The sequence below is a fragment of the Solea solea genome, chromosome 19 (assembly GCF_958295425.1).
Source record: "Solea solea chromosome 19, fSolSol10.1, whole genome shotgun sequence".
NCBI classification, from domain to species: Eukaryota; Metazoa; Chordata; class Actinopteri; order Pleuronectiformes; family Soleidae; genus Solea; species Solea solea.
In genome coordinates, this window is record NC_081152.1 from 2,205,881 (window position 1) to 2,219,617 (window position 13,737).

General features: G+C 39.7%; 1 protein-coding gene across 1 annotated transcript in view; it reads right to left on the minus strand.

Annotated features, from left to right (window-relative positions):
- Nucleotides 1-13,737, minus strand: part of grk3 (G protein-coupled receptor kinase 3) — a 65,579-nt gene that overhangs the window by 16,490 nt on the left and 35,352 nt on the right. The window contains exons 3-11 of the mRNA XM_058617074.1: nucleotides 9,562-9,635; nucleotides 9,314-9,415; nucleotides 8,365-8,439; nucleotides 5,430-5,491; nucleotides 5,271-5,322; nucleotides 3,823-3,914; nucleotides 3,631-3,730; nucleotides 2,748-2,826; nucleotides 252-382 (exon numbers count right to left, since the gene is read on the minus strand). Of these exons, the coding sequence (XP_058473057.1) occupies nucleotides 252-382; nucleotides 2,748-2,826; nucleotides 3,631-3,730; nucleotides 3,823-3,914; nucleotides 5,271-5,322; nucleotides 5,430-5,491; nucleotides 8,365-8,439; nucleotides 9,314-9,415; nucleotides 9,562-9,635 (767 nt within the window). The remainder of the gene's footprint in view (nucleotides 1-251; nucleotides 383-2,747; nucleotides 2,827-3,630; nucleotides 3,731-3,822; nucleotides 3,915-5,270; nucleotides 5,323-5,429; nucleotides 5,492-8,364; nucleotides 8,440-9,313; nucleotides 9,416-9,561; nucleotides 9,636-13,737) is intronic.

Consider the following 13,737-nt stretch of genomic DNA (forward strand, 5'->3'; position numbering starts at 1 on the left):
GTGAGTGAGTGAAGTACGTTTTTCATGGTGATGTGGGAACATGTCACCCCACAGAATCACAGTGACTCACTCGTGTGTTTATTAGTCGTTGGAAACAGTGAAGCCATGGATTAAGAAAAATGTTTCAGGAATATGTCATGGAGGATGAGAGAGAGAGGGAGAGAGGGAGAGAGAGGGAGAGAGGGAGAGAGAGGGAGAGAGGGAGAGAGGGAGAGAGGGAGAGAGGGAGAGAGGGAGAGTGAAGGCTCTACCTTCAGGTCTCGGTAGACAACGAAGCGGTTGTGCATGTGTTCCAGACCCAGGATGATTTCAGCCGCATAGAAACGCATCTCTTTCTCACTGAACACGCCATGTTGAGACAGGTGGTAGTGCAGGTCACCCCCTAAACACACACACACACACACACAGAGGAGAGAGAGAATCACAAAATGCGTCAGAATGACCTCACATGACAACTCACGCCTCAATCAATATCTGTCAATAAAGTTGTGGTAATCCTCTCAAGGGGAGAAATTGAGAATCGATGAAAAACCTTCTATGCCTCATCCTCCACCCCAACTGTGTCAGCCTTCATGTCTGGAGTAGTGTGCATCTTGAGCCCCACTGAGGCTCACTATACGACGATGATGATGACGGTGGTTGTGTGTGGTGCCGACATTAAACGGTGACTCAGGCTTTGACTGAGAATGCCGAGTGCAGCCTCTGATCGCTCTCAGAGACCGCCTGTTTGCCGCCACGGCTCCTTCAGAGGAAAATACCAACATGGAGGTGTGACTTTGGGGAAGTTCGGCTTTAGATGTTAGGAGGGTGAACACGGGCAGGTTGCTGGGGTGGGAAGCATTATTATTATTATTATTATTATTATTATTATTATTATTATCTGTGGAGGTTCTCAGTCATCCAGATCATCTTCCTCGTCTCTAACTTTTTCAGATGAGAGGTGAATAGTCGTCAAGCTGCCTGCATTTATGCTTTTCACCAACTCTCATTCACTGTTCCTCTTCATAGTCCACAACAAATTGGGAAATGAATTGGGCTTGTAACCAGAGGGTTGCCAGTTCAAACCCTAGTGCGGGTCAGAACTTGAGCAAGGCACCTAATCCAAACCATTGCTCCCAGGGCATCTGGCTGGTTTGCTACTGGTGTAATGAGGACGGGTTAAATGCAGAGGTCAAATTCAGCATCACTAATAGGTGTGTGTGTGTGCAAAAATAACAACTCAACTAAATAAGTAAAAATAACAAGTTTTTTTTAAAAAATAAAAGAAACAAGGAAAGGAAAAAAAGAACACAGGTACGTACATATAGGTTCTCCCACTCACACTGAAGCTGTGGCCTTTAAAACAACACCTCAACTGAAAGGTGTGGATAGAGTTCACACCAGTTATGAACCACTTGTAAGCGGTGCAAGACCATCTCTCTGTTTGGTCCCCATCAGAGGTCTCAGACCACGTTCACACCGATCCAAATGAAATGTACTCGGGGGGTAAAACGCACCAGAGTTGGAATAAACAGCACTAAACCAGGCTGGTGTGAACGCACCGTTAGAAAACTGTTAGTCTGAAGTCTTTTAAAATCTCTGCCAAACTGTAATCATCTGTGCAAGTGTCTGTGTTGTTGAAGAAAGGTTTAGCGAACAACCTTGAGATCTCGTCTGGTTTTCTAAGGTTGCACAATGTCCTTTAATTGCACAATATGCTGCATTCTCACAATGCTTAACTTGTACTTGCTCTGTTGCCGTTTCATAAGATTTCTGAAGGCTTGACCTTAATTTGCCCTCAATCCTGTGTAAGTCTCTACGTGCTTGTTTGAAAATGGAAAGCCAGCTCAGAGCTTGGTGTTATTTTATCTTATCTTTTGTCTGCTAGTTCAGTTTGTTTTGCTTCTCTTCTCTGATTCTATGCACTTATATATGAAATATGAAATAATACAGCAAATATAAGTACAGTATACCTTGTCACAGTCTCACACAACAATAGGAGATGTTCTGGGTCCAATATTTAGATTTAGTATAGTAAATAAAGCTTGGTTGTTACATACGTGATGAAATCCATATTAATTAACAGTCATGCATTTAGTGTTACCGGTTCTTTAACGTTTACTAAACAAAATCTCCCCTCATCTTTAAGGACTTTAGTTGGTGTCTACATACCAAGATCAATACTTTTTTTGTAATCGTTTCTATTTCCATCCCTTCATTTTAGTTACTTCCTCACAGTTTTGTCAGCTCCATAGCTCTGTTAGAACTGTTAACACGTTCACATGTTTTTATTTGACCTTCCCTTAACTGTTGTGTCTACATTTGTGTGTCTCTGTAAGTGTGTATGCCTCTTTTTGTGAGGGGGTGGGGCTGATCGTATTGTGTAAAGCACTTTACTGTGCTACAACTGATACTATGTAAATAAAGCCTGACTGATTGGTTGGCTGGACGACCGAGAACCTTCACAGATTAAGAATGAAAGATTGGATCAGGTCGACATGTTTGGAAAGGATTCCCTTGGACAACGGCAGAAATAGAAGATGGCTTAAGAGTAAATTTGCAAATTAGATTAACCCTTTTCAAGCCTTTACTGGACAGGGACAGTAAAGATAGATGGGGAAATACGGGGAATAATATACAAGTGCCATTTCTGGTCAAACCAGAGCACCTGTGGCAGTGTCAAAGCCTCTCCAATTATTCCCAGGGCCGCTGTTAAACAACTGCAGGTGAGCTTGTTGGTGCTGTTGGAAATAACGGCGCCATCTTACCGTTCATGAGGTCCAAGATGAAGCAGAGCTTGTCTGGAGTGTGGAAGGCATATGTCATACACACAATGAATGGACAGTCCTACAGAGAAGGGGAGAAAAGACAATCAGACACTGTCTCTTTCTTTATGCACTTCTCAGCATACGACAAATAATCAGCATGTTACATACAGCTGGGAAATTAAGAAAGATATTTCTATCTATCTATCTATCTATCTATCTATCTATCTATCTATCTATCTATCTATCTATCTATTCATACATACATATAAACATTTATAAACCATTCACTCTGCACACCAAAGCTGAAATTAGTATTTCCTAAAGTTTTTTTCCACTGAGCTTGTACCTGCAGATTGCAGTCAGCTGTGTGTCACTGACTCATAGAACTTAGAGTAAAATGCCAATATTACAATGTTAAATGCTTACTTAAAAAAAAAAAAAAAAAATGCATTTCTAGTAAAAAAAAAAAAAATGCAATTTAAGTATATTCAACAATATTATTTGTCGAATATACTAAACTCCAGCACACGAGAGCTAGTGAAAGTAATTCTGGGTTCACAGGGTGATGCGCTAACAAGATGCATTCAAAGACCCTGGCAAATTTCCTCATTTCTGTGGGAAGCATGTTGAACTTAGAGGAGCAGAATGGCAAAAACCTTCTGCAAACACAAATACAATCAAATACAAATACAATCATTGATAAAAACTTTTGTTTAGTATCATTTCAACATACAGTCACGGATTGGTTCCTTATTATTATATTTCAGTTGCAACAAATATTTCACAAGATTCACAGCTTTTTTTGAAGGTACAATAATTCTGTGGTGTGCTGTGAAATGAAAGTGGTCCAGGAAGAAAGTCCACACTGAGGTGGATCACTCACCCCTGTGCTGACTAACGACAGCATAATTCTCTCATTGAGAGCAAGAGTCTCCCCCTGCTTCATCTTGATCCTCTTCTTGTCCAAACATTTCATGGCATACCTGATATCACAGCAAAAAAAAACAGCCTCAACATGATTATGCAAAGCTTTATTCCACTCAAATTCCTCTGCTGCACGTGTGATTAATCTTACATCTTCCCCGTGTCGGCCTTCCTGCAGCCATAAACCTCTCCGAAGCCGCCCCGGCCGATGATCCGATGCACACTGAAGTCATTCATGGTCAGCTGCAGGAGGAGACAGTGAATATGCATCGTTTAGACCACGAGCAGCTGCTAAATGCGTCCATATGAAAAGGTGTGATCTTAGGAAGCACTTCCAAAACACCGGGTCAGGGCCACCAGATGGGCCACGGGAGAATTTTTTGTGGGCCCCCAAACAAATCTGCCGAATTTTCCCAAACCTTCAGTTGAGATTTATGTGTTGTTGTTTTTTTAAACAATACATTTATGCAGGACACTCCCTCATTCACTCACTGTGGATTATCAGCTGTGTTTTAACATGGGCAGATTGTTAGTGGAGAGCAGCCACTGGCATCTTTATTTCCTGATCAATTATTTCCTGCCAACCTTGGGAGGAGCAGTTATAAACCTTCACCTCAGAGAACCAGATATTCTAACCTGGATGACATTTAGGGTCTGGAAGTTCAAATCACACTGACCCACCTTAGAGCCTGATAATGATAATAACCAAATACCTAGTTTTTGGTTGATTTTTTTCTCTTTTTAGAAAAACATTGGAGTTGTGAAAACAAACTGGCCTTTAAAGGGTTACATTTTCAAAAATGTTCTTAATATTTGATAAGTATATTTCAGGCTGAAGTAGCTTTAAAAGAATGACAAAAATATTAATATTAAATATTATTTTTCCCATTTTCCAGCCATTTAGCCTCATTTAAGAAACTGAAATGAATATCTGCCGAAAAATTTGAGCCATATTCATTCAACACAGCCACAATGGCTTAACAATGAAAAAGGGAATGGCAGGAAATGTCCCTAGGAACTCTTAATAAGGGTTAAAAAAGTAAGTCAAAATCTCCCAGTTTTACCACTGTTTCCTTCATGTCTGTTTTCATTGTTTCAGTGACAGTGGTACTTATGTGCAGCACCCGTCTTTGTGACTGTGGCTCACAGTCACAAAGATGGAAAAGCTCTTAAACTCTTTCATCATTTAATTGTGTTGAATTCTTGACTTTTTTGGCAGATTTTTATGTTAAACGGTTTGTTACACTTGGTTTGAATGAAAGGGACAATAAAATACAGTTCAACTGATTGATTGAAAACATAAATATACATAGAAATTTAAGCTGCAAGCAGTGTGGACAGGGGCCGAATAGTGTCCCTTTACATTTATTTGCAATGGGGGAAAGTTGCTTTTGCTGTTGTGGCCCCTAAACTTTATTTTCTCTTTATTTATGTGTAGTTTAACATGGAAAAACTCCATCAGGAGAGAGCCGGTCATTTAGTGTGGGATGCACCGTGATGCTACAACTATAACAACTTGTGTAGTGTGAATTGGGCGACATGAATCCAAGTGTGATGGAGGTGTAAAAGTGGCCGTAAGAACAAAGAGCTGGTACTCACATGGATGTTGAGCTCCACGTTCTTCCACTGGCAAAACCGGGTAAATTTGTCACTGAGGAGGGGAAAGAAAAGAGTAGATGGTGAGAAGATGGTGAACACACTGTGACGGTGCAGTGAGAAGCAACAGTTCCTCCTCCACCTCTGACATCACCGTCTCACCTCTCTATGAACTTCTGGAAGATGTTCCCTCTCAGGCTGTCACAGATCTCCACTATGTATGGCTGCAGACACAAACAGTAAACATAGGTGTAGATATTATTGTGATGAAAGATTTGCTTGATTTTCAAACATCACAGATAAGATAATTTGTTTGTGGGGTATATTTTACTAATAAAAATACTCTGTAATAAATTAATCTTTGTTATATGCACTGATATGTATGAGTGTGTGTTCAATCACACATTTTAAATGATACTATATCGACAACAACAAGCAGAATGTTACTTTTTTACTTTTTTGTATTTGAAAAATGACTCATCTACTATTCATCCACTTGAGCTTGATATTTATTTATATTTATTTGGGTTCTAGTACATTTCCTTTATTTATTTTATGTTTTTTTTTTAACTAACTTTGGTCCATAAAATTTTGAAAAATGTTTAACTGGAAACAATGTTGTCCACAAACCAAAACGATTCAGTTTTAATATTTGATTTGTTATATAGTGCAAAGACAGCAGATAATATTAATATTGAAAGAAGCTGAAAAATATTATTTTCATTCATAATTATGAAAAAAAACACTCAAGTCGATGATTAATTCAATAATTAATTCAGCCCTCATATTTTTAAAGTAGTTTGGTTTTTACTTTATTGTATTTCACTGGTTTTTGACTCTATTTTACACATGTACAGTGCTTTGAGTGACAGTGATTGTTTTAAAATGTGTCAATATTGACCTTATACAAACTTGGGTTGGGTATCGCTGAATCTACACAGGAACCCCAACAGCACCTTCATCAGGATTTAACTCTATTTTAATATCATGTGAAAATAAGTCAAAACTTTGCAGTTTCACCTCAGTTTCCCTCACACCCTTTGTTTGTGTGATAATAATAATAGATATAATCTTAAGTTAACATCCAGTGTTTGCTACATTTAATGTGTGAAAAGGACTATAACAATGAAGTTACCTTGACAGATTGAAAACATAAATACATATTTGAAATGACAGCATTGACCGGGTACAAAAACACAGGTGCTGTCCTTTTCCATTAATGTTGCAGCCCTCTTAATCTTGTTGACATTATTTCATTATTTGTATTTGTTTTTAATGTATGGCTGTTGATGTTTTATGAATTTTGACTTATTTCATTGTTTTTATATCAACTTTAGTTTCTTTCATTGGTAATTGTGTACAGCACTTTGGTTCCCTGTGGTTGTTTTAAAGTGCTTTACAAATAAAGACGGATTTGGATTAGATGTTTCTAAAAACAAAGTTGAATATAATGTATTCATTTTTGGGGGCAAAGTTACATGAGTTTCCATATGTGTTCATCGTTTGAGTGGGAGGAGAGAACAACAACAATAATAATAACAATAATAATAATAATAATAATCAGAAGGAAAAACAATAACTTGTCAGAAGCCAATCACATCACAGCGACATAACACACACACACCCTCAGCTGTGGTGCAAGTATTAAAATATAGCTGAACAGAAGCAGCAGAAATGAGGAAACAACAACAATCAGAGCTGCTGGGGTAAATGAGGCAACATGTTTGTGGTGGAGAAATAGTTGAGCGACTTGGAGCTCCATTCAGACACAATGTGGACACGACAGGGTCACATGAGGACATGACTCTTTCCATGTTGGACTTTGTATTCCACTTCAGCCTGTTTTTCAGCCACTGGTCTTATTCCACTTGTTGAAAAGTAATTTTAGGTCTCATTGAATGTCTCTAGATTCATTTATTTACCTTGGAAAATACCCCATCGCATTGTTTTATTTTTCCAATACTGATTTTTTATTTTTTTTTTAAATCATCCAGAACTGACATAAATATAGTGTTTTGAGAAACTGCAGTGGTGTAAAAACAAGTGCATGTGTCTGTAATTGAATAAAAGCATTATTTGCATTAGTCAGTGTCACACGGACCATTTACTGTGCTGAGTTTACCTTCAGTGCTGTGCACTATCGTTTTGAAATTAAAATGCTTTGTGTGATGTTTCATCACAGCAACAGCTCAGGTATAAATAACCACGAGTGCTGTGGTTTATTGCTGGGAAAAGACCGTTTGTTTTTGTCCAATATCGTGAACAAATGAGTGGTTTCTGGATCAGAAACATAACAGAAACATGTACTGTATGTCGGGCTGGGTTATAAACAGTATCTGCATACGTTTAGGTTGTATCCTGGACATATGAGACATATGGGGATATTAGGGATGTATGGACGAGGGACACCAAGTATCAATATTTTTTGAGCATTTAATTATTTAAATTAAAAATTAAAATATAATAATTACACTTTTTAACACGTTACAAATAAACTTTAAAGTTTGAAGACGTGAAATAGCATTTCAGTCCACTAGAAGGTGCCAAGTGTTCATTTTCAGTCAAACTGTCGAGTATATTTGAATAATCGCGCTTCCCTCCCTCAGTTTCCCATGAGTCGAGAAATATCCTCTGTTAGGTGAAAGGTCCTCCGATGATCGCGGTACTGTGTCCATAAAGAGACTGTCGATGCTCAGGATGAGCTGTAGCAACTTGTTTTTATTCAAATTCATTTTGGTTGTGGTTTGTTTCCGAGCCCTTAGTGTTGCTCCATTAGAGTTTCATTAGAGACAAAGTGATCTCTATTGACTGACGAATGATTTCTATTGTGTCGTATAGCAACAACAAAATCAATAACTATCCAGCCTCCTTCCACAAGGTTGTCGATTCCATGTATTTTTACTCAGTATATAATATTTTATTCATAATATTTAGTTTATTTCACTAATGTATTCAATATAATAAAAATGATGATTATCAATGCAACATTCTTTAAAACCAGGAAGTCATCACAGATAGCGTATGATGAAATCCAAACTCTAAGACCATATCTTGTCTCATGTCATGATATAGATATAATATCCACACAGTGTTTTACCTGGAAGAGAGTTGGGGGAACCTGTTTCTTAGCCAAGTGACTCTGAACATGGTCCACTGCTTTCTTAGAGAACGGCTGAAACAAAGAAGAACAGAAAAATAAAGGTCATTTTCTTTTGTCAATACTTTCACTTCTGATTTGTTTTGTTTCTTTCTGAATGTCATTGAATGCAGCACGGCCAGGACGGACATCTGTGTGTGCTCGAGTTCAATAACTTGCAAAACTGTTGCTCTGCAAAAGGACAAAAGCCGCTCTGTGGCGTTTTGTCCATGCTGAACTGGCATGGACGCGTTCCAGACCTGTCTGTCAGACGCCAAGAGGAAACAGAGGATTTTGTCCTAAAGCCTGGAGCGCTTCCCAAATCCCTGCTAGGATTTCCCATCATCATTCTTCTGTGTTCCTAACACTGTGATCCTTGTCTTTTGTCTTCTATAGAGTTCGTCAAGGGTGAGAGAAACCCATTTTCAATAAATATGGGTCCTGGATTACAAATTAGAAAAACAAATATTCCGATATGATCTCTACCTCCCGTGCTGCAAGAATCCATGTGAACCATGTGGACGAGAAGGAGAAGAAGAAAAGAGCAAGACAACAGAGCATAATTTGGTTTGTGGAAAAATGTAGATGAAAAGAAGCAGCAGCTTTTGAAGTGAGTCAGTTTAAATGCTATTCATTTCCTTAATAAATAAGTTAATTATATTTAATGAACATTAGTGACACAGTGACTGATCATGTTCACAGTGACAGGCATCTGCTTGTTACAAAGATTTTTAAATGAATGGATGTTTTGGTCTCAGACAGAATAAACAAGATCAAGGATCATCTTTACATCTTTGCACTCTCCTGTCAATCATCTCAGCCACCCTGACCGCCCCGCCTTCCTCATCCACACTACATGTGTTTACAGTAAATGACCCAGAATGCATCAGTGATGCGGCGGCGTCCTCACGTGTGAACAGGACAGGAGCTCCTTCATGATGTAGCCGTCGTAAATCTGCCGGCTGCGGCTCAACCGCTCCTCCTCCGAGTCCAGCTTCTCGTAGTCCTTAATCTGAAACCGACACACAGAGTTCTCCTGAAACGCTGCAACAATCGCTTCCTGGGAGGCCTTAATCTGAAATCAATGGGATTACAGGCCTAATCTCTGGCTCATCCCATGATGCTGTATGAATGTATACACACACTGGCGAGACTTACTTCTTCATAGAACTTGAGCTGTGGCACTGCCTCGTCGATCTCGTTCAGACAGAAGTCCTTGAACAGTAGAAAGCCTGGAAGACACAAGAGAAACCAGTGAGGCAAACGGTACTATAGATTATTTTACTGCTTCATAAAACACTTCCTGCTGATCACATTCACTCTCATTTCTACCAGTGATGATATCAGAGTGATATAAGACATTTGTGATGATGCATTTACCACCAAACTAAAACCAACCATTTCAAAAACAAGGTGATTCAAATACTTGGCAGAAACTCACATGCTGGTCACATAACATACAGCCTGTTGTCTGTGTTTTGTGAAGGCAAAAGGACGAAGAAGAAGAAGAAGAGGAGGACGACAAAGAACAACAAGAAGACGAGGTAGAAGGAAAGGACGAAGAAGATGAATAAGAAAAAGAAGGAGACGAGGAAGGTCTACGAAGAAGGAGGAGGAGACAAAGAAGAAATCGAAGAAGACAACAAAGGAGGGGGAGGAGATAAGGAGAAGGAAATAAAGAGGAGGAAGAAGACGGCAAAGAAGACAAAGGGTAAGGACAAGAGGGAGGTGTGACAATGACAATGAAGACGTGGAAAACAAAGAAAAAGACATCAAAAGAAGAAGAAGGAGATGACAAAGGAAACAAAGGAGATGAAAAAAGAAGGAAGATGACAAAGAGGAAGATGAAGAAGACATAGAAGATGAAGACGGGCACAGTGGACTGACGGCAGCGAAAGCAGCTGTTGCAACAAATAAACCAAGACTGGTGTGTGGAAATATTTGGCTTTCAATGCAAATTATCAGTGACAAGTTTTTATTTAAGACAAACATGACAAAAAGGGTTTGTACAAATAAGTGTTCAGTTTTGAACACGCTGGCCAGACACGTGCAGCATCATTTTAAATAGTAATAAGGAAAAAACAGTAACCATGGCACCAGTTGTGGGTAAGGTTCAGTTAGTAGTCTGTAAAGTCGACCAAATATTCATAAAATCTGAGACAGTGTGAGTGGAAATGAACTTACAGTGCATATGACACTAATGCCATGGGGGAATAAAGGATTCGCACAATGTCATGTGACTTGAATGTGAGGTAAGAATGCATATTTGCTGTATTACAGTGATCACGTTAGTATCTGACTGATATTATATTGAATAAGTCGAATTGGGTTAGCATTCCTGGGTCATTATGGTACATATTATGGTTTATTTAGCTTCAGGATGGTATTTTATGTGTTCAACACGCACACCCGGAGCACACACCAAATAAAAACAGACAACACATGTAATACCAAAAAGAGCAGCTCCATTTACTGTATTTGTCTATTAATGGTTAATGGTTGTCTTGTTCTTATTAGGGTTGTTACCGATGGCTTCACACAGACACACACAATAACACAAAATGGCCCCAGGCATCATTGGCTGAAAATGACACCCTGTGTTGCACTCTAACACACCAAACAAAGGATCAAAATCTCACAATGTGTCATCAGATCCATGTTCAATGAAACATTATCTGAGGAAGGAAGGGACGGGCAGCGGGGAATCAAAACGCAGCCACGTCGCTTGCAGAGATGAGGCACGCTGTTGCCATGGTAATAGCCTTTTATGACTCGCAGCTATACACTGCAGGCCAGGAGGCGACCTCCTGACTCCTGATTCAATGTCTGCAGCATTTTCAATTCAGAGATCAAGGACAGAGACAAGAGACACATGTACAAGCTGTGGACACTCTCTGGGACTTTATCCCACTTTGCTTCAGGTATTAGCAAGAAATAGAAAGCTAACAGGCTTTCAGTCTTGATACAGATCCCGGGTGTCAGCGCTGATGTTCCTGACGGCTCCGGGTGGATTTGACAGAGATGTTGGAAGGTGTGAGACGGTGAAAATATGTAGTACCGAGAAAGAGATGCTCAGAATTGTCACTTTGCATCTTGCGTGAGCTCGTACTGCTTGAGAGATTTTGTGGTATACGAAATATTCATGTCATGAAAAAACAAAGTCGTACGCTTCTGTAGGAGCCACAATGTCAAGGTGACAGTACCCACAATTCTCAAGTGTAGATCTGTCGTGTTCCAGTTACTGATACTGATATCAGTCCATCCGAGGTTCGAGTAAGAATCCTAGTGCAGTCGTGCAGTCGTTGTCAGTCACTCACAGGCTTCTGTCAACATGTTTATCTCATGTATGTAAATTATACTCTTTACATGGAAAACTGCATTGTTTGTGATTGAGATAATAATATGTGTGTAAGTACTGCAGGTCAGAGAGAAAGGGAAAGGTAAAAGGGTTTGTCTGTGTGCTTTAAACACTCTCAGAACATCACCTGCTCTCTCTCTCTGTCTCTCTCTCTGTGTGTGTCTCTCTGTGTCTCTCTCTCTCTCTCCTCCAGCGATATTTCTGCTCAGCTGTGATGCGTTCACTGATGCTCATAAAATCCGCTCGTTCACAGAATTAGTGCACACACTGCCATGTCTCTAAGGGACAATCTGGATTTGTCCAACTATGTATATACGGTACATAATGTCCATACATAACATCCAGAATCCCTGGATGTTATGTATATTTCTGCAAAATGACTTCATCTGCTCCTTGTCCATTCTATAATATCGGAATCATTCCGAACAGAATTGACATCATGTCACCAGTTTCTTTCAACTCAAGTTCACTTTCATGTCCACTCGCAAATTCCTGCTCGTCACCTTCTTTCCAGGAAATTTAGACAAACTATGCTCAGAATAGGAAGTGGGAACAGGCAGACTGAGTTAATATGTCTGGAGCCTGTCATCTCAATCGACCTGAACTCCATCACAATCCTGTATCTAGATTTTAACACGACAAATTCCAGCAGAAGTTATTTAAGAAGTTAAGAAGGTTATTTTTTTTTTTTATGTCATCAAATGTGTTCATAAAACAAGGACATTACAAGTTACCGTCTCTGCAGCTGATATAAACAAAGGCCTCTGCAGCGCTGACAATTACTGAACATTACGTTGCACAACAAGCAGAAAATGAGCCCCTTAGCTTGGAAAAGAAGTGGATTTTGTTTCAACTTGGTGCTCACTAATTTGGTTAAAAGCACGGAAGCCATTTGTTTAGGTCCTCACGCCTGCTATCGTCCATTCTCACTTCTTCCCCTTTGTGTTTTATCTCTCCTCCAGACGTGATGCATCATTTCCCCCGTCACTGCTCCACAGACGTGAGGCTGGTACAAAGAAATAGGCTCACATGCAAGCACACATGGTGTATGTACACATGGTCAAGTGCACAGGGTATCCTTGTTTGTAGAATGGGTGCCACTGACCGCCCCCTCCTCCCAAAACACACACACACACACACACACACACACACACACACACGTAGGTTCTGAACAGCAATGACTAAACGTGTGAGTGAGGTATTAAGAGAGGGACATATCAGAAAAAAACACAGTTCTTACATCACCGAGGCTCGAGGATTAATCTTAATCACTGAGCACTTCAACACTGCCCAGCTAATTCAACAAATGGCCTCTTCCAGAGAAGAGAGAGAGACACACACACACACACACACACACACACTCACTCACTCACAGACATACACACACATTTACACACAAATCAGACATGGGTTCTTCTGAGCTTTGTCTCATTAGCAAGTTCAACTTAACTGCCTATAAATATCAGACTGGCTTTAGTCCTGATGACTCGCTCTGTCTGGAAAAAATCACAGGCAGCAGCAGCAGCAGCAGCAGCAGCAGCAGCAGCAGCAGCAGCAGCAGCAGCAGCAGCAGCAGCAGCAGCAGCAGAACGATTGAGAATCGAACAGAATCCTTAATATCAACAATTACAACCGTTAATATCAACAATTAATATCAACAATTACAACCGTCTTTGTCTTTTTGTAATTTACCATATACATTCATACATTTGTAAATGACTCTGAGCAACAATGTGGTGGAGGTAAATGTTTGTCTTTAGGACACGCACACACACAAACACACACGCACACGCGCACACACACACACACACACACACACACACACGCACACACACACACAAACACACACGCACACAAGCACAAAAAAATATCTGCCTTAAACCAGGTTTCCAGGTTTGGGAAACACTGGAAACCAACATTTTTCAGCTTTTTCTGACATTTAATTGACAAATGATTAATCGGTTGTTCAAGAAAGA